The sequence below is a fragment of the Apium graveolens genome, chromosome 3 (assembly GCF_009905375.1).
Source record: "Apium graveolens cultivar Ventura chromosome 3, ASM990537v1, whole genome shotgun sequence".
Classification (NCBI taxonomy): domain Eukaryota; kingdom Viridiplantae; phylum Streptophyta; class Magnoliopsida; order Apiales; family Apiaceae; genus Apium; species Apium graveolens.
The window spans coordinates 44,326,628-44,354,570 of record NC_133649.1 but is presented as its reverse complement, the minus strand read 5'-3'; the positions used below and the strand labels follow the sequence as shown (position 1 = coordinate 44,354,570).

Below are 27,943 nucleotides of genomic sequence, written 5' to 3'. Positions count from 1 at the left end.
AACTAAAATATTTTTAATATAAAATATTCAATGTGTTGGTCAGATCCCCTAAATTTAATCCACCGGATAACTGCATGTTCCAGCAAGCTGAGTCAGGACGAGCGCAAGCTGAGTCAGCATTAGCTTTCGATTACCGTGTGATGAGTCAGCTTTATCTATTTTTATATCTTTCGTAGGATTAAAGTCAGTTCCAATTACCTCAGCGGTTGCATCACCCTCACTATATATACCCTGTCAAACCCATCTCTTTAACACATCAAAAAACTCATCTCTCTCCTATTTCATTAAACAATCTCAAATTTTTATTTGACAATGGCGAAATCGTCAGAAATTGAACACCCTGTCAAGGCTTTTGGCTGGGCTGCAAGGGACACTACTGGTCTCCTTTCTCCGTTTAAGTTTTCCAGAAGGTATAATATCTTTGATCTAGATATTCTGGCTTTTCAAAATACATATATATATATATATATGTTTGATCTTGATGATTACGTAACGTATTAATGTTGTTGTTGTTGTAATTATGAATGTTGCAGGGCAACAGGTGAGAAGGATGTGAGGCTCAAAGTTCTGTTTTGTGGAGTTTGTCATTCTGATCATCACATGATCCATAATAACTGGGGCTTCACCACGTATCCTATCGTTCCTGGGTATGTTCTTCTACATTGTCTCTCTGTAAAATCAAAATGGACATGTTACATGTTTCTGATTTTGGTACATGACTAATATGTTTATACTGGCAGTTGCATGTTGATTTTGTATTTTGTGGCCTTCTTATTTCCTGTTGGCGGAGTCTAAATCTTTGAATTGATGATTTTCGGGTGACATTACCAACAATATTTTGGCTTTTAAACCATTTTGTTGTTTAGTAAATAGTTTTAGATTTTAGATGCAACTTGTTTAAATCGATTATCTATTATCTGTTCTGGAGCAAGTTGATGCTCTGTAATTGACATTTTGTTTAAAACTCCTATATGTTCTTTGTCTTTGGTTATGGCCCCTTTACCCTAATTAAAGCTCGGCCGGCAGTTATGCATAATTAGATTAGTAGTGATCAAATGCCAACTGTTTATATTATCATTTTCTGAATGGGATGGCTAGTCCTTCCGCTACCTTGTCTTAATTGACAACTAATACTTTTACCAGAACGAGTAAGAATTAGATACTAATCCTGCCAATATTGTATGATCTTATTTACAAGTAATAACTGATACAGGCACGAAATTGTTGGTGTGGTGACTGAAGTTGGGAGCAAAGTGGAAAAAGTCAAGGTCGGAGATAATGTTGGAATTGGGTGCTTAGTTGGATCTTGTCGTTCATGTGAAAGTTGCTGCGACAACAGGGAGAGTCACTGTGAAAATACAATAGATACCTACGGTTCTATATATTTTGATGGAACCATGACACACGGAGGGTATTCCGATACTATGGTTGCGGACGAACATTTCATTCTTCGATGGCCAAAGAATTTGCCACTCGATTCTGGTGCTCCTCTATTGTGTGCCGGGATCACAACTTATAGTCCCCTGAAATACTATGGACTCGACAAGCCTGGTACTAAGATTGGTGTTGTAGGCTTAGGTGGGCTAGGCCATGTAGCTGTGAAGATGGCAAAAGCTTTTGGTGCACAGGTTACGGTAATAGATATTTCTGAAAGCAAAAGGAAGGAAGCATTGGAAAAACTCGGTGCTGATTCTTTCTTGTTAAATAGTGACCAGGAACAAATGAAGGTGTGCACTAAGATTTAAAGCTAGCATTTGAGTTGAAATTTGATTGAAAGATTTGATTACTAATTATCATTCATTGAAATCATTTAGGGCGCCAGGAGCTCACTTGATGGAATTATCGATACTGTACCTGTGAATCACCCTCTTGCTCCACTGTTTGATCTATTAAAGCCTAATGGAAAGCTTGTCATGGTTGGTGCACCTGAAAAGCCCTTTGAGCTGCCAGTGTTCTCTTTGCTTAAGGGTGAGCATTTCACCTTGCTAATCAATGATTTTATAAATGTTGTCCTGTCATTACATTGTTATACTAAATGTGAGTCACATTTTACAGGGAGAAAGCTTCTTGGAGGCACTATTAATGGTGGGATAAAGGAAACACAAGAAATGCTTGATTTTGCAGCAAAGCACAACATAACAGCTGATGTTGAAGTTATTCCTATGGACTATGTGAACACCGCAATGGAGAGACTTTTGAAGTCAGATGTTCGATACAGATTTGTCATCGACATTGCTAATACGATGAGGACCGAAGAAAGTTTGGGGGCCTAGAGACACCGGGTCTTTAAATCGACTACATATCTCTACAGAAATGGGCTACCAATGCGTCCATATTTGTGTACCAGACTTGGGCATAAATCATTTTTATGTATTTTATTTATCTTTTTCTCTTTAATTTTTCATGTATTTATGTTTCACTTTTTCATTTTATGTTTAAATAATTACCCTCGCATGCCTACCCGGTATCATCTAACCTCTCGTTTCAGTATTTCACAATACACTACTTCTGTTATACACTACTTCTGTTATTTTTTAACCTTTTAATATTACAATCAAACCTATTTGTGTTTGACATACCATTAATCATTCCTAAGGGACTAATATTAACTTATGATTTTCGAAAATAAAAATTATTCATACTAACTTAAATCCGTGCGATTAACGGGTTCCCGTTAATATTTAAAAAAATTATTTATTCTTTCATTATATTTTAAAATATATATGAATATATAATGATTATAAATTTGTAATAAAAACTATAGGATAACATGTTATCGTTGTTGAGTAGAATAAGTATAATATATCTAGTAATTTAATAATTTAGTAGTTTAGCGGATATATAACCCTATTTATTTATTTTTTTAATAATAGGATAAGTTATGATTGTAGTTTAGTAGGATAAGTAGGCTATGCGTGTAGTAATTTAATAATTTAGCAGATATAGAACACTATTTATTTACTTTTTTAATAACCAAAATTGGGGTATAATTGTTAAACCAAATTATACCCTATTCTACGAGAAGAAAGTTGTACGGAGTCCTATTCTTCTATGTAATCCTGCAGTCGGTATATATTCTGTAATAAAAATATTACATAAATTATTGCATAAATCATGTCACATTACTATTTTAATCAGACCATTCTAGTATACATCTATTATCTATTATATATCTAATACAGCAACATGGGGTTCCCTGAGCAATTTTATTCAGGATGAAATGTCAACTTTACCCTCCTAACTTCTGCCTTGCACTTTTTTGTCGTTCTAAATTGTCCATATTGCCCTCAGACTAATCACACTACTTCATTACAAACTTCTATCCGGTCGATTTGGCTGCCCCTTGTAATAACATTCTGACCAGCAAAGCAGCTATCTTTCTCATGTTTCACTTTAAACCACCGGGCTTGCGACAGAGCTCCAGGAAGGTATAACTTTTTAGTTATGTTTTTCTTCTCCCGAATTAGTGTTCAATTGGGCATCGTATGAATTATTAATTTTCTACCTTTCTCCCTCCGTGCCCATCCTAGCTTTATTCTCACTTTAGTTTTACTCCAATAAGGGCGGACATCTAAGTAGAAAGCAAATAATTACGTATTAATTTTTCGCCCTTGTTAGCTTGAAATTGAATTATCCGGTGAGACGTCTCACTCTTATACTTCTTCTTTACTATGATATAATGGGTTATCTTTTCTGCAACTTTGGGCAAATACCTGTCCGCGAAGAATGGACCTCTGATAACTTCAAGGGTCAAATGTAATGTATCCAAGTGTCTCTCCGTTTGAAAATTGAATTTTCTTAATGTGCAAATAAAGGCTCAGCAATTAGTCTCTAGCTACTTACTTCTACACTTTGCATCATACCCTGCATTTGTCTTAGAGTATAGGATGGCTTTTGAATGGTTCATTAATTTAATGTTATTATGTCCACTAGAATTATATACGTGATATTTGAGATACATTTCAGAAATTAGGTAACGGGTTCTCAGGAGTACTTTAAGTTGAAGATCTATCATTTTTAATTGATTTAGATCAATGTTCTAGATATGAATCAATTCGGCCAAGTTCTGGAATTCGGAGGCTTGATGGCTCGAATCGAATTTAGGCGAAAACTGGATCGAGCAGGATGTTGAAAAGAAGTGTACATTACTCAAATCTGAAGGCAAATTGAGCAGAACCAATGTTTGGATTTTAAAACCTTATTTAAGATCCTATTCAGAGAGAATAACATAATACTAGTAACAGTTAACAAAGATTTCTAGTTCCGGATAAATATAGTACTACTTTTGATTTGTTTGACTGTAGATCTTCATTCCAAAATCTCAGAGATTTTCATTTTAGTTAATAATTAGTTTTCTAAATCTTCTTCTTAGTTTACCGGAATTGCTATTTTTGTCCATGTGGTGATTTATTTAAGTGGGACTGTAATAGACCCAATAATCACTATTATTTTATGCAACTTTGTAGATGTCAGGATACTTTTTATTTAGTGGGGCAAACAAATTTTGGTAATATATCGGGCTTATTGATTAATTGAGATTAAAAATTTACCAAATGATTAGGCCAAAAATTAGCACCGAAAATAGTTGCACACCACTTATCTCATTTTTGGTGAATAGAGAAGATAGTCGAAAAATGTTATTGCCTCCGCTGCTGTTAATGCTTGAACTTCGATTTTATTCCTAGTCTACTATCCACGTATTTGTTTAAACAAGTTTTAACCTGGAACTTGATTGTATTTAATTTACTTTGGTGCTTATTTCTATTCTCTTTTTTCCCCTCAGTGACCTTTCTGATTCCGATTTCTCTTATGCCGGAAGCTTTTGAAGTTATAGCCTCTGATCAGGTTTTGATTTCTGCTATAAATAGCTCTATTTTCCAGGTATTTATCTCCGTCAAGTCTACATATTTTTAGCATATACCACTCCAAAAAGTCTCCATGCATCACATTTTACAAAATCATTTAGAATCTACTTTTGCGAAATAATTTAGAATTGAACAATCTAGCGGTGATTTATTTAAGTGGGAATGTACCGCATTTTGTTGCTTTAAATGAAAGGGAAATTCGGCAGTTGTTATATTTGAATTGTAAATTGTTATGTATAGGTTTATGTGATAATGAAGTTTTGCTTCATGCTACAGACTGCCCGAGCAATTTTCCAGGGCCTATATGGAACCCTCACCACGGAAAAGAGGCCTTCCTAGGATTCCTCTAACAGAGGACGTGCTAGAGAGACGACGGTTAGCTAAACAGCGCTCCAATAGTCTTCGTTCTGAAGGTAAATTTACTCACCAAACTGTATCCATACCACAAACATACACCCTATGATTGTCCATTTAAGACGTTCATCTATTTTGATTTAAGCAACTGCTACTCGTGGTCAGTCAATGGTGATAACAAGTCAACCATCCTTACTTCCAATAAGAAGAATATGCAGATGTAGGTCTTCTCGTAACTCCTTATTTCAGACCGGAGCCTCTACTATTTGCCGCAATAACACTACGAGTTTATACACTGCACTGTTGGTAGAAAAATATAGCGTTACACGCTGCCTCTGAGTAATATAATTTTACTTCAATAAAGTGCAAACATGGTCTTCAAGTATGTATAATTTCCAAAAATAGGACAAAACCAGTACTTTTTGTAGAACAATGATAATGTAATATTTATACGCAGCCTTGCTTCCAGTAAGAAGAGGTGGAGGAAGGCTTTATGTTAGACATTTCGAAGTTCACACCTTAATTTCATCAAGAATCTCTACTGTTAGGGCACAATGCTGCGATTCAAAGTATTGCATTATTGCTCAAAAACTAGAGAGTTATGTGGTACATGTGAGTAATATCATTTCCCCATAATGAACCGTGTAATCCACCACCTATGTTTCACCTACTAGGTAATCTTATAATAATAATATGTTCCACGTACATGTTATACAAGCTCTGAGCATGCTCGTCATATAGTTCCCCAAATGGGACAGAATCAATATATCTTGTTGAACAATGCTATTGCGTTGTATATCAATAAAAGTAAGTCTACGTTTGTCTTATTATTTGGCTTTATGTAATTTATCTGGCTTATCCTTATAGTCTCTGCCATAGAGTCCCCACTTAGGCGTACCTACATTGACAAGAAGAAGACAGATTTTGGCGAGTGAATGAGCCTTTTATATGCACCAAATTTTTTTCATTTTATTATCTTTAACATAAAACAGACCTACCGTTGTGCGTATTCTGCGTGCAGCAACTTCCAGTATAGTTTTGGACATCGGGCCTCAAGATCAGGTATGTGGATACTGTGGGGCTCTTGTGTGGGCAACAGAGTTCACAGGCCGACATGTTGGCACTGGGCCCAAGTCATACTCTATATGTTGTGCAAATGGGAAGGTTCAACTGCCACTTTTAGAAGAAACACCCCCCGAACTAGTGCAATTGCTAACTGGAACTAGTCGGAGAGAGTTGAAGTTTCAAAAAAATAGTCGGATGTACAACATTATTTTTGCTCTTTGCTCTTTTGGTGGAAATGTTGATGAGAATATAAATAATGGTTCAGGGCCCTATGTGTTTCGCGTTAATAATGATGTATATCACAGTATCGGTTCTTTACTGCCTCCAGATGGTTTAACACCCAAATTTGCACAATTCTACATGTACGACGGCCGGGAAGCAATCGATCACCGCTTAAACTTCCCCCGCAGTGGGGATAAACTTGATCCAGATATTGTCAATTTTCTATTACACATGCTTACTCGAGATAATGTTCGGGTAGGAATATTTAAGCAGATAAGGGAAAGGTATCATGTAGCTCAACAAATACCTGTTCGGCTAAGGCTACTGGAAAGGAGGACCAGTGATGGTCGTTTTGTCAACCTTCTTGGTGTGAATGATTATGAGTTTGTTGGCCTTGTAGTTGACGAAGACCTAACAAACCGTAGGGATATACTTGTGCACTATAAACAAAGGGGCTTGCAGCCAATAACTGAACTCCACCCGTGCTTCATGTCCCTCCAATACCCTTTGTTGTTCCCTCGTGCTGAAGACGGGTTTCAGTTGGGGATTAAATATCGTGGTGCCACTAATGTCGGAAAGGACAATAAGAACACAGTAAGCATGAGAGAATTCCAAGCATTCAGATTGCAATATCGGGTTTCTGAAGGGCACAATTTACTGTTAGGTGGTAGATTATTTTTACAATACATTGTGGATGCTTGGTGTTGTATTGAGTGCGGGAGACTTAAGTGGGTTGAGTTGCATCAATCGATAATTAGATCGGAGCTGTATAATAACATTGTGGACAACTTTAGTCGTGGAGATGTCTCCGCAGCTGATGTGGGAAAGCGCATTGTGCTGCCATCTAGCTTCACAGGCGGTAACAGGTATATGCAGCAAAATTACCAAGACTCATTGGCCGTGTGCAAGGAATACGGACATCCTGATTTATTTGTGACATTCACTTGTAATCCCCAATGGGTAGAAATACAGCGTGCACTCGCAGCTACAGGATGCAGAGATGCATCTGCTCGCCCGGACATTGTTGCACGAGTCTTCAAGTTAAAGCTTGATGCCATGATGTCAGATTTCACAAAGAAACACGTACTGGGCCGTGTCCCTTGCAGGTACTCAAAACTTAAACCCCTAATGCTTTTAAAGTAATTTATTCAGTTGACAGCACTACGCTTTATACAAATACGTTAGAATGATGGAACCAGTTGTGGCATACAAAAGATAACTAAAAGAACAAAAAACCCATTATATGTATATCTTGAAGAATGAAACATATCTAAATTTGCATTACTTTCTTACTTATTTGGAGTATTAATTACAATAATAATTAATATTACATAAATATTTTGTTTTACATGTTTTATTATGCCTATATCAAATTTCATTTGCACTTTTAGTTTGATAATAAATAAAAGAAATTATAGAATACATGACGTTATACACTTTAGTGAAAGATGATGGCATCACACACCTTTTAAAAAAATACATACATTAGTGTTGTTTCTGCCTCAAGTTCTCAATACATGTAAATTAATCCTCTTGTGTATAAGACTATTCCAGTTTTAAAAAATTTAATGCTCTCACGTTAATTTTGTAATGAGAAGATGAACCTATACAAGAAAACCAAATTTTTTTAATGAGAAGAATTGGGTTTGGCATGATTTAAAAGTGGGGTGGTTTGCTGAACATGATTTAAAAGTGGGGTGGTTTGCTGAATGCCTATACACTTGATGGTGACCTTTGTAGCTCATATGTACATATTCGGCTAGAGTGGAGTATTGAAATGAAATGAATTCATTGTTATATAAATGCAAATCATTATCAATGCATGCATATATATTTTAATTATATATTTACTCATCATGTCTAACAATGTACGAACTTATGTGCAGCTGTGTACACAATTGAATTTCAAAAACGTGGGTTACCCCATGCCCGTATTGTGCTCTGGCTAGCTGATGGTGACAAGATACTTTCTATAACTGATATTGATTCCAATATTAGTGCTGAGCTCCCTGATAAGGAGGCTGACAATGTTGCATACCAGGTCGTCGCTCAATTCATGATGCACGGACCATGTGGAGCAGCAAATCCTAGGTGCCCGCGTATGGCCAATGGAAAGTGCACAAAATATTATCCGAGGCCTTACACAAGTAGTACTACAATAGATTCAAATGGATATGCTACTTACCGGCGGAGAGATACAGGGCAAACTGTGGAATGTAACAAAATTCATTTGGAAAACAGGTGCTTCTCTCACAAATTCCACCCCATCTTAACATTATTATTTCATGCGTAATATTCTTGATTTTGAAATCTACATGACCCCTTTATACCTTTATTGCACAAATATTTGGATTAAATACACCCTGGCAAATTTATAACTTGCCCCTTTCTAGCTCTGTTACTATGCTACGAAAATGGTTTCAGTGCTTACCTGACCGTCCTATATTATTTTGTGAATTTCATTTGGACAAATGTCCTGTTTTTAATATATTTTGGTGACTTAGACATATCGTGCCATACAATCGGGGCTTACTTGTCAAATATCAAGCACACATCAATGTGGAACGATGCAATCGATCATAGTCAATTAAATACTTATTCAAGTACATTGGAAAAGGCCCGGATAAAGTTATCGTGGTAATGGAGCGCGCAGACACAACTTCAGTTATCCCAACCATTACATCCCATGCCCCAAGAAAGATTGAGATGGATGAGGTAAAAAATTACCTTTCTTGTAGATATGTATCAGCAGCCGAAGCATCTTGGCGGATATTTGGATTTCCTATACACTATAGGGAACCTTATGTGCAACGGCTATATTTTCATCTAGAGGACGAACAAGAAGTACTATTTCGAGATGATGAAGCTCTTCCACAAATAATTGGTAGGTTCCGACCAGATTCAAGCATGTTTGTCCAGTGGTTACTAAATAATAGACGCGATGAGTCGGGCATAGATCTTACATATGTAAGGTATCCAGTAAGGTATCGTTGGGATAATGCTGGAAAGTTCTGGGCTGCTCGAAAATAGAAGATTGATGTTGTTGGACGCATGGTGTATGCTCATCCAGCGAGCGGTGAGCGAATTTACATGCGCCTCTTGCTCAACCATGTTGCTGGTGCAAAATCTTTTGAGGTCATCCGGACTGTTAATGGAATAGTGTACCCAACATACAAAGAGGCTTGCTTTCACAAAGGTCTCTTAGAATCTGACAAGGAATGGCATGTTGCTTTAAATGATGCTGCAAATTTTGCAACTGCAGCCCAACTAAGGGATTTATTTTTTACTATGCTGCTATTTTGTGAAGTTAGCAATCCATCCGAGCTGTGGGACAAGCACTGGGTTTCTCTAGCAGATGATGTCGAGTTCACCCACAGAAAAATGTTAAACTTCTCCTTTCTTGTAATGACTGATTGTGATAAACAATCATTTGCCCTTGACGCAATCAACACCTTACTCAACCAACATGGTAAATCAGTATCAGACTATCCCGAACTACCAGAAATAAATATGACATATACAACTAAGTTTAGAAATCAGCTTCTACTAGAGGAAATGATGTACGATCGGCAAATGCTTGAAATTCAAGCTGCTAAACAAATTGGTTGTTTAAACAATATATAGCGCTTGGTATTTGACAAAGTTATGCAATCGGTTAGTCTGGGAACAAGCGGTTTTTATTTTGTGTATGGGCATGGTGGCACAGGAAAAACATTTTTATGGTCGACAATAATCTGCAGGCTGAGGAGTGAAGGTACTATAGTGTTAGCAGTGGCATCATCGGGGATTGCTTCTCTCCTCATCGAGGGTAGAAGAACAGCCCACTCCCGCTTCAGAATACCCATAGACATAAATGAAACAAGTACATGTGAAATTAAAAAAAACACACATCTTGCTGAACTAATATGCAAAGCAAGCCTTATTATTTGGGAAGAGGCTCCTATGACCCATCGCTTTGTGTTTGAGGCTGTCGACCGAAGCTTTCGTGATATTCGCCACGCTGTCAACCCGAATGCTGCCTCTTTTCCCTTTGGTGGAGTCACCGTGGTGCTTGGTGGAGATTTTAGGCAAACCCTCCCCATTGTGCCAAAACAGGGTCGCGAAGGTATTGTCGTTGCCAGTATAAGCAAATCTTATCTATGGATAGAATGCAAGGTATTCACTCTTGTTGAGAATATGCGCGTGGAGAAACACGTGCCGCCCATCACTGTTGATGACCAGGTTGTCAATTTCAAGGAATGGATGTTAAAACTGGGTAACAGAGTACATCAAACCTATGATCTCGGTGATAACAACAGTGACTCTTCATGGATTAACATCCCAAAGGAGGTATGACAGCTTCCCATATATTAAAAGATATATAGCAAGATATATTACGTAAACTATTAATATATGCATATTTTTTTGAAAATGCCTGGTTGTTTGCTTCATGTCATTTCCTTCTTGAGAATTATTTTTTTAATAATCCTGAACAATGAGTAATATAGACTTAGGGTGCTAGCAAGAAATATGCTTTTAATTTTTCTATGGCTTAGTAAAGCTAGATAGGGATTTGTGACATCGTTAAAATTGTCCATAACTATTGTTAAGTATTTCTCATTTAAATTTTTGAGATATTTGATAAAAAACCTTGTCATAGTTCATAGTATTATATTAAAATAGATATTAAAATGTTAATGATATTTAGCAACCCAGTTATGCCTTAATATTTATATAGAATCCCTTTTATTACAACGCTTATGATGTTAAGACAGGGCCTCGCTTTTAGGCCTTCTTTACTTCGTGTTACATATATGCTTATGCTAAACTAAAATTATTCTTTTGCACCCAAATGCTGAATTGTCTGCGACCAGGCCCCATGGTATATTATAATTTTAGCAACAGACATGTTAGTAAAATAATAGTAGCCTAGCCAAACAGAACTGCTTCCTCAGGGTATACCTGGAGTACATATGCAGGTAACCTATTCTGGTGACCCGATCAAAGCAATTGTTGATGAGATCTATACATACCTCAATCAAAATCATGGCTCCCTAGAGTACCTGCGTGACAGAGCCATTCTGACACCTTTAAACGAGTATGTCGACAAAATCAATCGAGAGGTATTGGATAGGTTACCAGAACCATCCAAAGTATATAAAAGCTTGGATACAATCTGCAAGAGCACTTCCTCTAACGCTAGTGACGAGTATCTATATCCACCGGAATACCTTAATTCACTTAAATTCAGCGGTGTTCCAAATCACGAGCTGGAAATAAAAGTGGGGGCCCCTATAATGTTGTTACGCAACCTTAACCCAAAGAAAGGATTGTGTAACGGCATATGACTAATTGTCACCCAATGCTGCCCATTCCTCATAGAAGGTTTGATCATAACTGGAAACAAAATCGGTGAGAAGACTTATATACCGATGATATGCATGTCACGAGCAGACAAAACAATGCCCTTTATGCTCAAGAGGAAGCAATTCCCAATTTCTATCTGTTATGCAATGACTATCAATAAGAGCCAAGGACAGACAGTTAAAAATGTAGGTCTGTATTTACCCAAACCAGTGTTTTGTCGTGGAAAACTCTATGTTGCCGTGTCACGGGTGACCTCCCCTTCCGGTTTAAAGATTGTTTGTGTTAGCGAGGAAGATGACTGGGATGCTTATACAAAGAATGTTGTCTATCGAGAAATATTCGGTGACATTGTCCCTGCAGATTGACTTTATTTTCAGCAACAACAAACACCTAACACAAATTTAGGTGTTTGGATCATTTGTATTCAAACCTTATCCTATCGTTGAATCATTTTATTACTTTGCTCCTGTGTTAAATATCATAAACATGTTCATGCTTAGTAATTCTACTTTAAATTTGTCAGTGGCTTGTCATTGAACTTCTTACTGTCATAGGAAATAAATAAATCCGTCAACCAAATAAGTCAAATATTACTACCAATACAAACTATATTAGAATGAAAAATATACAATATTAAATATATATATATATACACACATATATACACATACACACCTTAATATATACAAACAAAAGACTATCCTAGGAAAAATAGGTTATATTCAATAAAATAACTTTTATTCAGAGTAAGACTGAATGCAAAACACATTCATGACAAATAAAGGGCAAACAAATATAAAACCTACACTCCATCTTCTGTTTATTTTTAGTAAATGAAAATTCATATAAACAAATAATTAACTTTTATTTTTTTTAAGAAAATAAATAAATTTCTGCCTCTACAATAATAGGAATAGGATGAAAAAAATTTTCCAGGAAACATATCCGAAATTATGTCATATACCAAAAAAATTTCCAATAATATATTTATCACCAACCATATTTTTTACACACCCAAAATTATGATGTGCTTTCTAATTAAAAATATTAATAAAGAAAATTTAAAAATACGATAACATCACCAAATTACAGCTTAAAATAGGGTAAATTTAGAGTTATATACTAACATTAAAATTTTTTTTGCACTGATACAACAGTAATAGAAACCTAATAAATCCTGAAAATATAATTTCAGTCATAAAATCTTTACACAAATGATGGAAAATGTTTTTTTCCCAACGGAAGAGGCGTTAAATGACAATAACACACATTTACTGCCAATAAGACAATCAACCTGGCAGATTTAAGGTCACTGAGATAGGTTATCTTGTATCCAAACACACATTGTGCATACTATTAGAAACATGGATGCTCTGGGGGAAAATGGATATGGCTATCGAAACAACAAATTTTTGGTCCGAGTTCTTAGAGTATGGGAAAGTTTCTCCTTGTACTCCTATTACACCAAGATGCTCAATGTCATCATGCTTGATACAAATGTAAGTCCAACTAAAAACCCTTGCAACTGTTCACCTCTTATTTTAAAATTCCTAAAACTAACTCTTACTATGTACAGAACACGCAGTACTGGGCTATTGCCCCACTTACTGAGAGGGAACACCTGCTACCAATGATATGTCAAGGGTTTACATACTACATATCCGATTTTAAAGTCGTTGTTGCGCAACCATTTTGGAAGCCTATTGAAATTAATTTGACACTGGTTTTTGGCAAACATACTAAGATCGTCGACTATCTATTTAGAACCTCAATACCATGATACAAATTCAGTTTATGTTCATGGCCAATAATTCTTTCAAGAGCTAACAATAACGATGTTCTTAGAGGTATTCATTTTGATATATGTCTTGCAAGGTCATTTATTTTTATTATGTGCCTAACATTCATTCGGTTGATTGCATCTTCAGACATTGATGGAGTTATCATGGATGTGGGGGATATAGAATACAAGCATAATAATGTCAAGAGCCTAAATCTAACTCTGCTTGATAAAAGGTGAAATAAACTATTTCATTCTCACAACTGTTATTCAAATTTTGTAATCCAAATTTTTATATACAAACTTGTTTCATATTATACATATGCATGCAGTCATACCAGATTTGAAATATCTTTATGGGGAACAAAGGCGACAATCTTTAAAATTGATTTTGAGCACTATCGGAACAAAAATGTCATCCTTGTGGTTACAGGCTTATTGGTAAAAAAACAAAAATGGTAAGCCTCATCAAATAAATATAAATATTATATTAATTTCAAAGATGCCAGCTTGAATATTTTCATTCAACACTCTATATATAATATAGTAACCAATTTTGCAGGAACAATTAATTTAACCTCAACACAAGCCACAAGTCTATTTTTTAATCCGGAATGTGAGGAGGTGCACAATCTTGCAAGTTATATCAGATCGACATATGGTGAGTTTATATGCCAATTACCTCAACAGGCCAAATACACGTACCAATATTTCCCCGAACCAGATAATAGCATTTCATAATTAACATTACATGAACTTTTGGGGGAGCCGCTTTGGGTTTACCAAAATGTAATTTTTTTCTCTAACATTTTTCTATCATTCCTAAAAATATGCCTCCAATTCAACAAAAAATCCCGTCAACGCTACTAACATGATTGCTCCTAACATTAATACATAAGTTCCGTTGTAATGTCACAATCATTGATGTTATCCTGCGTGGTTACCACAATACCGACACATGCTTTGATTGCAAAGAAAACGTCCTCCTACGTGAATATATAAGTTGTGCCACATGTGGGAGGAATTTCTTCACACCTATAAGCAGGTAGTGTTCTTAATCAAGTTTTTCACAATTATCTGTATCTCTAAGCGTCACATTTAAATTATACTCCTACAAATTTCTCAATAGCCCGAACATTGTTCTCCTTGTCATTGACCAAACTGGATTGAGCGAGTTCTCACTTAAGCCAACTGAGATTGAACAGCTGACAGGCTACACCAAAGAAAGCCTCTTATGACATCGCATATTGGTAATCTTACTTTTGATATGAAGTAATATTACTCACTCATTAGCACTCTCAATTAATCTCCTCTGAAAGCATAAAAAGTGGTTTACACCCTATTAATTATTATTGTATTTTTGTATTGCAGGTTAATGAGACTTATACTTTCCCAATTGCTAGATAAATTATAGAGGGTGCAAAGTGTACATTTGAGGTGGTTTTAAACCCTTCATCCTAATCAAATACATTTGGGACAATTATGGTTGAAAATGTTATCAAGTACACAAAAATGCGCTGAAACATGAAAGGTGCTATTGTGTTATTTAGTACGAATAGGGTATTTGATCTGACCCAGCTTGTGGACTGCCTGCATCAAATTTAATTATGGTTATCTATTCTGATTTCCTAGCCTCTTTTGAGTATTTTATGCAATGTCATTCCTTCTGCAAGGAATCCATGTCCTTTTGAATAATTTATGTTCTGTAGGAATGTTGCAGTGATGTGCATTACATATTATTTTCGGACATCCAATTTAAATAAGGCCCTTTATCGTCAAAGACATAATAATGATAAAAGAATACAACTACAATTAAAAAATCTTTTTCTTCATTCTATTTTGAATTCTCTAGTGAATTAATATTAATTTCCTTACTATACATAAAGGTTCCATACAATTTTCTTAAAATATAATACAAGTGAGACAAAATATTTTTGATTATTCATGACATAATTTAACTATTTCGATATGGCCAAAATTAAATTTTTTAATTTCATGACTGAACATATACAATAAAATTTTTAATTTCAAAAATTAAACTGCTCTAACTAAAATATGTATTACTGAATGCCAAAAGTTGAACAGAGAATGAACTTAAAAAGGGATAAAAATAAAATCTTCAAAAAATATTTCGCCTCACATAATAAATACAACTATTAAAATAAAATAATTGAAATAAAAAAATATTGCACCTCACATAGTAAATGTTACTATTAATATAAAATAATTATATTATTTTTTTCCAATTTTCCTGCTTCTCTCTACAAATCTTGAGAATATTATCATAACAAATAACATAAAAGAAATATGCAGAACTAAGATCTAAAAATGGTTGCCCTTCATACTCTTTACAAATCGCCATTTCTAACAAATTTTTTATTCACTTGATTAAAGCGAAACAACTAAAATGAGTGTTGAAACGTTAACAAACAAATAATTAGCCAAAAATATGATTTAATAAAAATGGAGAAATAAAAAACACTCGGTATAACACAAATAGTACAATATAGATATATTATTTTTAAAAGGCCATGCATCCACACAGATAAACATTTTCAGGCCTATTAACAATAAATCATAACATTATCACTCCAATTTATCTTATACCTTTAATTATAAATCATTACATTTGTAAAGGTGATGAAAAAACTTGCTAAATATAATGGAATCAATGCCAATATAACTTACCCAAAAAAACACCATGGCCTATATTAATGTAATGTAAGTATTGTCTTGATACATCCGCAACAATGGTCTAACTCTATTCGTTGCTGCTATAAAAAATATTCTTAAAATGAAAGTTAAATAGCTCTAATCAAAATAATTGCAAATATAAGGCATTACAATATTGAATGCATACATTAAAGTGATTATACTTTCACCAGTAACCTCATGACTAATTGAAGGCGGTTACAAAAAAAAATTAATTACAATTAAATATTTCTTGTAGGTTACACAAGTGCCACTATATAAATTCTAGACTCAGTACTCAACAAATACACAAAGTATAGCTGCTACCACACTATAACATATCAAAACTTATGGCGCCTACCTACACGATGATTTCTGCTCTAAACCCCCACTCTCACTCTCCCAAGGCAACTCTCCTCGTCCGGGCAACTCGCATATGGGAAGCAACCAAGAAGGAAACACAAACACTGCTGCATACGGTTGTTGTATTCGTCGATGAGGAGGTAAATTCCTCCGTCCTTTTCAGAAAAACTAATGTCCTCTTACTTATTAACATTGTGAGAAAATCTATTACAAGACCTTTATATATTAACCCATCTCAAATCTCGCGAATAACAGTCTTCTTAAATCGCTGTTATAATTTGGAACAACCAAAAAGAAGATTACATTCCATTGCTCAAAAAAAATGGTGTCTACACAATAACAACCTTCCGGGTGGTAACTGCTCAAAAAAAGTACAGGGCAATCAAAATGGACAAATTAATAAGTTTCGATCATAAAACAAAGGTAGTGCCCGTCGAGTACACGGGGCGCGTACCTCAATTCAAATTTGATCTAACAAGTTTTGAGAGTGCAGACTCCCTATTGTGGGACACCACAAATTTCATAGGTAACAAACCAAAAAATATTTTTTTAAATTATATATTTAAATACACACATGTCAATGCAAGAATTACATATCACGTTTTTGCAAATGTTATTGGTATGGTCAAAAGCTTCAGTAATTTAGAACAGGCCTCAAAAGGGGCTAGAAACATGGATGTTCTGTTAGTTGATGACAGGTCATGTGTTTTTTTTCTACTGTTCACATGTTATCAGTGATAGTTTCACAGCCACCTTATCCCTTTTTAAATAAGGTACACACTATTTAAAAATTCATGAGTATGCAGGAAAATCGAAATGATTGTGTCCTTATGGGAAGACAAGGTGATTCAGTTCAATGAAGCATTGACTTCTACAAATGAGAAAGCAGCATTTGTCATCATAACTGGACTGCTCACCAAAAAATACTCAGGTAGATCTTTTAACTCAATATTACAAACAAATTATATAACCAAGTTGAGAATATTGGATATATTACTATAAGCAATAAACTGATACACATTCCTTATTTCAGATTGTTGCAAATGAGACTTTAGACTTCACATGGTATTAACCGACCATCAATAATATTTTGCAATTTTTTTTATTATAATTTAAATGTACTACCCATTCTTATAAATAACATTATTTTGTACTCAAATTTCTCATGTATTAATATTTTTTATTTTGTTATTATTATTATTAATTAGTAAATTTTTTAATATATATGTTTTATAGATGTATTATTCAAAATTAATTTTTTTTTATTTTTTAGTGAAATTTAAAATTATTAATATTAAAATTAATATTTAATTTTAGTTTATATTTAAAATTCACTTATTTATATCATTCATTTGATAATTAATAATGCAAGTATTCTCGTTTTTAGAATTTAACTTACGTTAAAAATAAGTACAATTTTATTTTTTGCACACAAAAAAATTGAATCATTAACTAAAAGGGAAATTTCATTTACAGAGTAGATTTTAAATTTCAGGAGCAATTAAAAAAGATAAGACAATACTATCCTATCTACCAGCCAAATAGAAAAACAAACTGAGAATAATATAATATTCTTATTATATTGCTCTGATAATTAAAAAATTTCTCTTGAAATATGACATCTCTAACTAAATAGTTATACTGACATGATATTTGGAACAAATTATTTAGTCAATAAGTTTTACATCTATAATAATATTCTATCACCCCAGGCACTAATATAATTTTGTCAAGCGGGGATTCTACAAAATCATACTTCAATATAGAGTACGAACCTGTCAAAAGACCTCAACAGGGAATGGCCCAACAACTTTGCTACCACCATCCCGAAAAAGATTTGTCTCCACAGTAGAAAATTCTGTCACACCTGCTACAATCCAGGAGTTACTAGACGCTGAACTCCCACCTGGCAAACATGTATCACAATAAATAAAAGAACTCCGCACTTCAAACCTTCTTTTTACTAACTCTTTCTTCATGCAAAAAAGGTTTTAAGATTTTTATGCTAGGCAAAAATTATTGATGTCTCCCGCTATGATGGCTAGTACTACAATTCCTGCCCCGAGTGCGCGCGTAAAATAAGGATTTATAATGGAATACTATACTGTGATACTTGCACCAAAGAGACTACTTCCTACAAGCCACAGTACTACCATAATTTTTTGTGGGTTGTTATATCTATTAGTATGTAACTCTCAATGATAAATACTTGAAACTCATTGCCTGCCCCTTGTATATTTACAAAAATACCACAAAACTTTCTTTCATTAAACATACTTTTTAACTCACACTCAATGAAAATATAAATTGTGTGTTACAGCTATAGGATAATTTGTAAGTACTAAATAATAATCTGAGATAACAAGTAAATGATACTCTGAATAAAACACTACAATTGGGATTAATAATGAAGAAGAGTACACAGCTTATTTAAAGAGACCAGCTGAAACGCAAACTCTTTCCACGAAGCCTACTGAAACGCAACAACCTTAATCTACTACTCCTACTACAACGCTTAGTTGATTTATTCAAACATAATAAAAACAGATAAACAGATGAAACATGTTTAGATAATATCCCCAACATGCTCCCCCTTAGTCTAAACATGTTTCAGATTTTTGACTCCAAGCAAATTCCTCATTTTCTCGAACTTGGCTGCAGACAGTGCTTTAGTTAATATATCAGCGCGTTGTTCATCCGTTTTAACATGCTTGATCACGATCAGCCCCTGCTCTACACAATCTCTTATGAAGTGATAACGCACATCAATGTGCTTACTTCTTCCATGGAAAACCGGATTTCTTGCTAGATCAATGGCAGATTTATTGTCAATGTATAAGACAACGGGACCTGATTTAATGCCTGTAATCTGACTGAGAACTCTTTGTAACCATATTCCTTGACAAGCAGCGGTTGTAGCTGCCATAAATTCAGCCTCGCACGAAGAAAGGGCAACGCAGCGCTGCTTCTGCGAAACCCAAGAAATTAGGCTCTCATCAAGATAAAATGCCATGCCGCTTGTACTTCTTCTGTCCTCCATACTTCCAGCCAAGTCACTGTCAGAAAAACCAGATAAAATATAGTTACCTCGTCCCTTTGTGTACACCAAACCATAGTGCAGAGTTCCTTTGATATATCGACATATCCTCTTGATAGCGTTCAAATGCAGCATAGTAGGCCTCTCCATATAGCGACTAACAATCCCAACAGCATAAGCTATGTCAGGTCGAGTATAGACCAAATAGCGCAAGCCTCCTACAAGACTCTTGTAATCAGTTGAGTTCACTGCTTCACCAGTTTGGTCGGCATCAATCTGCAGCTTGAAATCCATGGGATAAGTGACAGATTTACATTCGCTCAGGCCTGCCCTTTGAAGCACCTTTTTAGCATATGATGTTTGCTTTATCTCAATAAACCCCTGTCCTTGATCAACCTCCAAACCCAAATAGTATGACAACCGTCCAAGATCAGTCATGTCAAATTCTCTACTCATTTCCCCCTTGAATTTGACAATGAGTGAAGTACTAGTACCTGTAATAATTAAATCATCAACATAGACTCCGACAATCAAAGAATCAGTGCCATCCTTTCGAGTATACACAGCATGCTCATAAGGACATTTTTCAAAGCCCAAATTCATTAAACACTTGTTAAGTTGAGAGTACCACGCTCGAGGTGCCTGGCGTAAGCCATATAATGCTTTCAACAGTTTGTAAACCTTGTCTTCTTGCCCTTTTTTCACGTACCCTTTTGGTTGTGACACATAGACTTCTTCAAGTAGGACTCCATTCAAGAATGCAGACTTAACATCGAGATGATGCACCTCCCATGCATTCTTAGCTGCCAAAGCCAGGAGCAATCGAACTGTTTCCAGCCTTGTTACCGGGGCAAAAACTTCCTCGTAATCGATGCCAAGTCTCTGTACATAACCCTTAGCCACCAAGCGTGCTTTATGCTTGATTACGTTTCCATTTGTGTCTTTTTTCAGCTTAAACACCCATTTTAAGCCTATCGCCTTGTGACCCTTTGGAAGATCAGTGAGTTTCCATGTCTGATTCTTCTCTATTGTAGCAATTTCTGTATCCATTGCCACTTTCCAGTCCTCCTCCTGAACAGCTTGTTCGAAGTTCACTGGTTCATCAATACCAGATAATAGTAGCTCATCTTCTAACTCCACTATGTCAGTGGTGTTGTAAATGTCAGAAAGGCGTCTAAAACGTCGTGGTTCGCTGTCAGTGTCACTTGACATACCAGACATAGTACTTTCTGTGGTGTCTACATTCGATGATGAAGATGCAGAAACACTTTGAGTAGCTGGTGTCATGGGAGATGCTGGACTTTCAATCCCAGAATTTTCTGGTGAGTCTGGTGTGGCCTGTGCCTCTGATGTAAAAACATCGAATGTAAATTGCCCTCCTGCTGTCTGAGTGTTACATTCCTCTGACTCATTCCAGAACCATCCTTTTGCCTCGTTGAATGTAACATCTCTGCTTACGTGTATACGCCCTGAATCTGGGTCGTACAACCGATAAGCCTTGGTTCCTGGCTCACGACCAAAATGAACCAAAAGTTTACTTCGATCATCAAGTTTCTTTGTAAACACAGCTGGCACTTTCATGTATGAGAGACATCCAAACACCCTCAGAGAATCAACAGATGGTTTTTCCCCATACCAGGCCTGATATGGAGTAATATTTGAAAGTGCTCGTGTGGGGAGTTTATTCAAAATATAGACTGCATGTGTGACAGCTTCACCCCAGAATTTTGCAGGCACTTTTCTTTCTTTTAACAAGCTTCGAGCCATGGCAACAACGGTACGATTACGGCGCTCTACAACACCATTTTGTTGTGGTGTGTAGGGCGCGGTATAGTGTCTCAAAATACCCGCTTCTTCACAAAAGGACGTAAAATCTTTAGAGCAAAATTCCCCTCCACGATCAGTACGGAACACCTGTATCTTCTCCTTTGTTGCATTTTCAACAAGATTTTTAAATTTCTTGAAACAAGCCAGTGCGTCAGTTTTAGACTTAAGCATATATGTCCACATCATACGAGAGTAATCATCGACTAATAACAAGAAAAAACGATTACCAGCAGGGGTAGGGGGTGAGATAGGTCCGCAAAGGTCTCCATGTATCAATTCTAATGCACCTTTAGCAATAAAATTTGAATGAACAGGGAATGGCTTACGTGATTGTTTAGACATGAGGCACCCGCTGCAAAGTTCTTTTGGTTGATTGAGTGAAGGCAGCCCACGCACCATATGATTGTTTGACATTAGTTGCATCGCCTTGAAGTTAACATGTCCGAGACGTGAATGCCACAGCCACGTATTTTCTTCTCCTTTTGTCAGCAAACACGTTTCTTTAATATCTTCAATATGGATCTTGTAGAGACGATTTGCAGAACGTCTCACGTGCATAAGAAGTCTTCCACAGCTATCATAGACATACAAACTGTCCCCGTTCAGTACCACCCTGTTTCCTTCTTCAGAGAGTTGACCCAGACTTATAATATTACTTTGCAACGTTGGTATATAATATACTCCATGTAAGACTCTAGTTTCACCATTCTTGCAGGCAATCCTGATTGTGCCTTTTCCTTCAATATTAACAAAAGATCCATCTCCAAACTTCACCCTGCCTTTCATTGTCTTGTCCAAACTCTCAAATTTTTCACGTCTCCCGGTCATGTGATTGCTTGCTCCGTTATCTAAATACCAAGTATCCTCTGTCACAGTTCTGGTTGAGTCAGCACCTTCAGATAGAAGTATCACTCCATCTACACTCTCCTCATATTTAACCATCAAGAGTGCAGGTTCATCGTCATGTGTCTGGGTTAAATTTGCTTCACCCCGTTGCAATCTGTTTCTCCTTGATTTTCTACATTCAGCTGCGAAATGTCCATAGCCACCACAATTAAAGCACTTTACTTTACTCCTGTCAAACCTGCCACGACCACCTTGATTGTCCCTTTCTCTATGATCATTTCCAAACTGCTGACCGCTTCGACTGGATTTTTTCAACCATTCTTCATGTGTGAGCAAGAGCTTTCCTCCACTGTCACTCTCACGTTTCGACCATTCCTCCTCAGTCAATAAGAGTTGTTGTCCCTCCTTGCTATCCACTTGACCAGATATTCGTTCCTCATGTGCTTTTAGAGAACCGATTACCTCTTCAACTGACATTTTCTCGAGATCTCCAAATTGTTCGATAGCTGAAGCAATTTGCAGAAATTTCGATGGCACTGCCCTTAGCAATTTCTTTACAACATACTCTTCTCCAATTGTCTCTCCAAGTGCCCTGATATTCGCTACCAGACCATTTAATTTCATGCAGAAATCATCTAAATTCTCAGAATCTTTCATATTTAAAGACTCAAACTCAGATTTAAGAGTTTGAGCTTTAGCTTTCTTAACCTTCTCAGCACCCAACGAAACCGTCTTAATCGCCTCCCATGCTTCTTTTGCGGTTTTCCGTTCTGCGAGTGTCAACAGCAAATCTTCTGAAATACCTTGATAAATCATGGCCAAAGCTCGTTTGTCTACCTTGTCGTCCACATTGGCCTTTGGGTCTTTAGGGTCAATTGCTTCCCACACGTTATGTGCTTGCATGAAAACTCTCATTTTCATCGCCCACGCAGTATAGTTAGTCTTTGTTAACATAGGATAACTCAGACCTAGCTGCCCCTGCCCTTCTTTACTCTTACTTGACTCTGCCATTCCGTTTGACACAGGGTACTAATTGGGATAAAATAGCTCTGATACCAGATGTAAGTACTAAATAATAATCTGAGATAACAAGTAAATGATACTCTGAATAAAACACTACAATTGGGATTAATAATGAAGAAGAGTACACAGCTTATTTAAAGAGACCAGCTGAAACGCAAACTCTTTCCACGAAGCCTACTGAAACGCAACAACCTTAATCTACTACTCCTACTACAACGCTTAGTTGATTTATTCAAACATAATAAAAACAGATAAACAGATGAAACATGTTTAGATAATATCCCCAACATAATTGTGGTGGTCGTGAGAGATGACATAGCCAAGACTACTTTAACACTCTTCAACAAAGAGGTGGAGCGCCTCATAAGCATCTCTGTTCAAACCATCATAGACGAAATTGGAAAGGTTTAGTTGAATTTTTTATATTAATATTATTAATTTGCTAAACTTCAATTTTATAAGCACACCAAAGATTTTAACCTCGCTACCCACGTGCAGGACAATCTAACATCAGAAATTCCTCACACTGTCAGAAATGTCATAGACAAAAGGTGCGCCTTTGAAGTCAAGCTTACCTCATTCAATAAAGACGGGCGCGAGGATTACAGTGTGGCTTGCCTATCTGAATTAACTGATAACCCTCCTGGTCCCCCTCAAGAAGAGAACAGTGATGCAGCAAGCACAAGCATAAGTTCTATAGGAGCAGAGAACAGTAATGCTGCAAACACAGACAAGAGGCAAAAATTGGCGTGACATAAACAAAGCTACAATCGCAGGACACCTGGACTACGGCTTAAAATAAACTTTCATCCTTTTATTTCAAAGTACCGTTGAACTCTGCCCTTTCCTTCATTTGGTCCCCCAGACCTTAGTACCGTATTTTAACAAAAATATTAGTTTGCATCTACAATGAATGCACCTTATTCTACTACATTATAACATCAGCCATAACTCTCTGTATTAATACAAATATTGGTTTGAATCTCCAATGAATACCCTTTATTTTGCTATATTTTTACACCAGGCATAACTCTGTGTACTAATACATCAACTAGATCTTGCACAAAAGTATCTTTATAGACCTAATATCAATTGACAAGCATTTCAAATATATCTTTTTAAATATATCTATCATAACCACTTTCATATCATTAGGAAGCAGTCATATATTTTCCGGACCAAATATTGATTCTTCATAAATCCATTCTAATTGAAGATTTAAATTGTTTATATTTAACGAAATGTTCAAGTGTTAAGAGGAATTTTTTTTCAATGGAGTTTAAAAAGGCCGGAGAAATTTGGTTGCATAATAACATTCCAACGTATGTGCAACGGGTGTTTTTTTTCCCACCCCAAAACATCCGCCCTTACCTTCACAATGACATGCAAGGGTTGGATGATGACTCACCTGTTTCTAGAAATCAAAATGCGTACATTATAACAACAGTACAAGATAGTGCACAAAGAACACTGAATCAGGAATCTGCATGCCGCAAATATGGTTTTCTTTGACTCATCCACATTTTTTTCTACTTTACAGTGCATGCTACCACACACTGACATGTCTTAAAACACACAATAAATACTGACCACCCTTTTTTCATAGATAAATATTTGAGTTACCAAACCCAGTTTAAATTATAAATAGCACAAATTATTCAGCGAGAAAGTGTGATGTCTGTCCAATGTGAGAGAAAAGTGATACGTTGATCACCCTCAAAATTATTTTATATCCTTCATAGAAATGAATGGAGCCGAAGATGAATCTCGATTTAAAAAAATGGATTTAATTTTAAATATCGGGACATGCAATGAATAAAGGAATTAGCTGACGACACATTATACAGATTTCGCCTATTTTCACAACACATTTTGCAATATTGGATAGTTTATCCCTAATTTGTTAGACATATTCTTTTGTTCTAATAACTTAATTTTCCGTGCAATTAATTATTTTGGAGACATCATTTTGTTGTAATTTGTAATAAATATATACGTTCTCTATGTATCTGTTATCGGTCTTCGCTTCTTTCCTTTTAAGAATTTGTTGAAGAATACTGACCAGTTTGCTCCTCGTGTTAGTTTCCAATGGTACTAAGCAACTCGTTCTAACTTAAACTTATATGCCGTACCATCAAGACTTTTCTTCTCAGTATGAAAAGTTGATGAGGTCACTCAGAGTCGGAGCCATAAACTGATAATTAAAGATAACACGGCAGGATTAGATAGACGCTAATCAAATACGTATTAAATTTACACCATTTGGTTTCTTATGTTTTCTGGTATCGTCACGAAATAGACTCCCACTATTTGAAATTTGTTATTTGGCTGTTCGGTAAAACCCAACTTATGACCAGTATTCGGTCGGAATTCTTAAGAATTTGCAACAAACTCGATCCGTAAACCAGATGCTCACAAGTACTTTATAATATTTAATGTGCCATAATACGTGTATGCGGAACGAGGCACGTGAATATTTGCATCTCAGTTTGTGGATCAATGCTGTTTAAATGTTCTAGTTAAGGGAACTTGTATGCCATATTTCTAAATGGATGGATGCATGTCTATGTCTAAATTATCTCAACAGCAAAAATATGGGGTTCTCCTGCTTGCCGCGCAGAAATAGATCAACTGATACATTTAGATGCTTCTTGAATTTTGAAGCATCGTCCGGTGAGGCGCCAGATAGTATATTTTCCTTGCTGTATGTAAAGTTAACACCATGATATTATAATGACTTCGACATCAGACCTTCATTAATACCTTTTTACTTTTATTTCTAAGTGTCCAATGGGCCTCGGCAAATGAAATGCAATATCATTAAAAAATATGAGCTATACTTTGTCGGCAAATAACACGAGCTTTTATGCGCAGCTTTGAGATAAACACAAGCTCACTGTACACAAGTCCACAGCTCCCAAAACAAATATTATTTCTTCACTTGGTTCCTCCAGCCTCTCAACGGTTTCACCAAAGCTTTACCTACTAACCAACAACGTGGCTGCTAAATCTTTCTCTAATGTGTTCACAAACATTAAGATAGCTTCTACCTTCTACATCTGGAAAATATAACCGGCTGTACATTTCAGTTTGATGGGTATCAGTGCTTCTATAAATGCACATTGCAGATGCATTAACATGCCAGTGCAGCTCACATTATCACAAAAATACCATACTAACATTCTATTGCAACTAATCCTAGAAACAACCAAGATAAACCTCAGCATATAGAGCACCGATTTGTGAATACTAGAGCATGCCCGTGCATTGCACGGGCTTCAAAGCTAGTTATAACTTATAAATATAACATGTTCTACAATATATGAACGTGTATGTTATGTAAACTTAAAGGTGTTATGCAAATTTAGAGGTGCAATTTTTCATATTTACTCAAGGACGACTCGATAAAACTTAACTTTATAATCAGAGATTCTGCAATATATAGTTATATAATATATATCGTCAAAAAATAAATTCAATTCAACATGTGCATATTTCTCAATATCCAACATCTGTATATTCATAATTATTATAAAAATATTATAACAAACTATTAAAAATCAAAAATAAAAAAATATTACAACAACATCTGAAATAACAATTTAATATATATTACTAAATTTATAAAAAAATTCAATTAATAATTTTAAAATAATTAAATTTTAGAAAACCGTGAATCACACGGACTATAATTATTTTTTTTATTTTTTTTTATTGTAAGAAACCCGTAGCCACCTACCCCGTGGGATGGGCACTGATAATTTCAGACCAAGAATATAGTTAATCTTTTTTAACTAACTGAGCACCGCTATATACCCTTACCGGTACCATAAGTTATTAATAAAGATATATGAAAGCCAAAAAGAAAAACGAAGAGACAAGGATTCACAGGGCAATGAAGCTCTGTTTATGATTTGCTTTAAAAATTGTTACTATTTTAAAAAAAGTGCCGATAACAATATATTTGATAAAAATTGGTGATATATATGATATACATATGTTCAAATTAAAGAAAATGGTGAAATTTGATGTTGGTATACTTGCTTTCCTAGGCAAAAATATTTTTTTAACAATTTTCATAAAAATAGTTTTTGAATTTATCAAATATAATATTGCTTATTAAACCCTTTCTTTCAATGTAGAAAATTAATATGTAGAGGATTGTTGTAATATATTAGCTTTAATATTTTAGAAGGGGCTACTAAATCTGAGAGGGAAAGAATGATAATCAGAGGGAGATAAAGAGCATATACGTAAGATGCTTGGTGCAAATTTTTCATTCACCAAGGCCATGTATTTATAGCCAAGTTGAAGAACAAAAACATTCAATGCATTATCAAAATTTCTACTCCTAAGACTAGCTTTACTATTTTACCATTGACTTAAAAATTACAATCAATTATAAAACTCCCCTTTAATTGTCATTTAACATGGATCATAGATTGTCTCGTTAAAACCTTGTTCAAAGAAAAACCCAGTGGGATAAAAACTTTGACGAAGGAAAAAGAGTACAATCTCCCCTGG

At 35.4% G+C, this 27,943-nt stretch overlaps 4 protein-coding genes across 6 annotated transcripts; all 4 read left to right on the top strand.

Annotated features, from left to right (window-relative positions):
* The first annotated feature begins 252 nt into the window (after positions 1 to 252).
* LOC141712212 (mannitol dehydrogenase) lies at positions 253 to 2,475 on the top strand. Its single transcript, XM_074515058.1, has 5 exons — positions 253 to 410; positions 534 to 647; positions 1,214 to 1,727; positions 1,815 to 1,968; positions 2,056 to 2,475. The coding sequence occupies exons 1-5, from the start codon at positions 313 to 315 to the stop codon at positions 2,271 to 2,273; spliced, it is 1,098 nt and encodes a 365-aa protein (XP_074371159.1). The 5' UTR covers positions 253 to 312; the 3' UTR covers positions 2,274 to 2,475.
* A 647-nt stretch (positions 2,476 to 3,122) lies between these two features.
* Positions 3,123 to 15,307, top strand: LOC141712209 (uncharacterized). 3 transcript variants are annotated; one of them, XM_074515054.1, is made up of 10 exons: positions 3,123 to 3,428; positions 4,784 to 4,881; positions 5,142 to 5,278; positions 5,385 to 5,439; positions 6,212 to 7,612; positions 8,393 to 8,747; positions 13,781 to 13,868; positions 13,965 to 14,090; positions 14,195 to 14,882; positions 15,004 to 15,307. In XM_074515054.1, exons 3-6 carry the CDS (start codon positions 5,170 to 5,172, stop codon positions 8,406 to 8,408), a joined length of 1,581 nt encoding a protein of 526 aa, XP_074371155.1. In that variant the 5' UTR covers positions 3,123 to 3,428; positions 4,784 to 4,881; positions 5,142 to 5,169; the 3' UTR covers positions 8,409 to 8,747; positions 13,781 to 13,868; positions 13,965 to 14,090; positions 14,195 to 14,882; positions 15,004 to 15,307. The 3 variants fall into 3 exon arrangements, with proteins under 3 accessions (XP_074371155.1, XP_074371156.1, XP_074371157.1); XM_074515055.1 differs by lacking the exons at positions 13,781 to 13,868; positions 13,965 to 14,090; positions 14,195 to 14,882; positions 15,004 to 15,307 and adding an exon at positions 9,011 to 9,967 and having other exon boundaries at positions 3,127 to 3,428; positions 5,365 to 5,439; positions 6,241 to 7,612; XM_074515056.1 differs by lacking the exons at positions 5,385 to 5,439; positions 13,781 to 13,868; positions 13,965 to 14,090; positions 14,195 to 14,882; positions 15,004 to 15,307 and adding an exon at positions 9,011 to 9,967 and having other exon boundaries at positions 3,128 to 3,428; positions 6,241 to 7,612.
* On the top strand, positions 9,147 to 9,536 carry LOC141714174 (uncharacterized). Its single transcript, XM_074517707.1, has one exon. The coding sequence runs from the start codon at positions 9,147 to 9,149 to the stop codon at positions 9,534 to 9,536; it is 390 nt and encodes a 129-aa protein (XP_074373808.1).
* Positions 9,558 to 11,833, top strand: LOC141714173 (uncharacterized). Its single transcript, XM_074517705.1, has 3 exons — positions 9,558 to 10,110; positions 10,213 to 10,835; positions 11,465 to 11,833. Exons 1-3 carry the CDS (start codon positions 9,558 to 9,560, stop codon positions 11,831 to 11,833), a joined length of 1,545 nt encoding a protein of 514 aa, XP_074373806.1.
* Positions 15,308 to 27,943: the final 12,636 nt, after the last annotated feature.

What these genes read in the sequence shown, in the direction of transcription:
- LOC141712212 (XM_074515058.1), top strand. Translation starts at nt 313, where the DNA reads ATGGCGAAATCGTCAGAAATTGAACACCCTGTCAAGGCTTTTGGCTGG. An exon ending in CCGTTTAAGTTTTCCAGAAG is followed by an intron (nt 411 to 533) that starts GTATAATATCTT and finishes TGAATGTTGCAG; the next exon opens with GGCAACAGGTGAGAAGGATG. An exon ending in ACGTATCCTATCGTTCCTGG is followed by an intron (nt 648 to 1,213) that starts GTATGTTCTTCT and finishes TAACTGATACAG; the next exon opens with GCACGAAATTGTTGGTGTGG.
- LOC141714173 (XM_074517705.1), top strand. Translation starts at nt 9,558, where the DNA reads ATGGTGTATGCTCATCCAGCGAGCGGTGAGCGAATTTACATGCGCCTC. An exon ending in TCAAGCTGCTAAACAAATTG is followed by an intron (nt 10,111 to 10,212) that starts GTTGTTTAAACA and finishes ATGGTGGCACAG; the next exon opens with GAAAAACATTTTTATGGTCG. An exon ending in GGATTAACATCCCAAAGGAG is followed by an intron (nt 10,836 to 11,464) that starts GTATGACAGCTT and finishes GTACATATGCAG; the next exon opens with GTAACCTATTCTGGTGACCC.
- LOC141712209 (XM_074515054.1), top strand. Translation starts at nt 5,170, where the DNA reads ATGGAACCCTCACCACGGAAAAGAGGCCTTCCTAGGATTCCTCTAACA. An exon ending in CAATAGTCTTCGTTCTGAAG is followed by an intron (nt 5,279 to 5,384) that starts GTAAATTTACTC and finishes ACTCGTGGTCAG; the next exon opens with TCAATGGTGATAACAAGTCA. An exon ending in AATAAGAAGAATATGCAGAT is followed by an intron (nt 5,440 to 6,211) that starts GTAGGTCTTCTC and finishes AACATAAAACAG; the next exon opens with ACCTACCGTTGTGCGTATTC.
- LOC141714174 (XM_074517707.1), top strand. Translation starts at nt 9,147, where the DNA reads ATGGAGCGCGCAGACACAACTTCAGTTATCCCAACCATTACATCCCAT.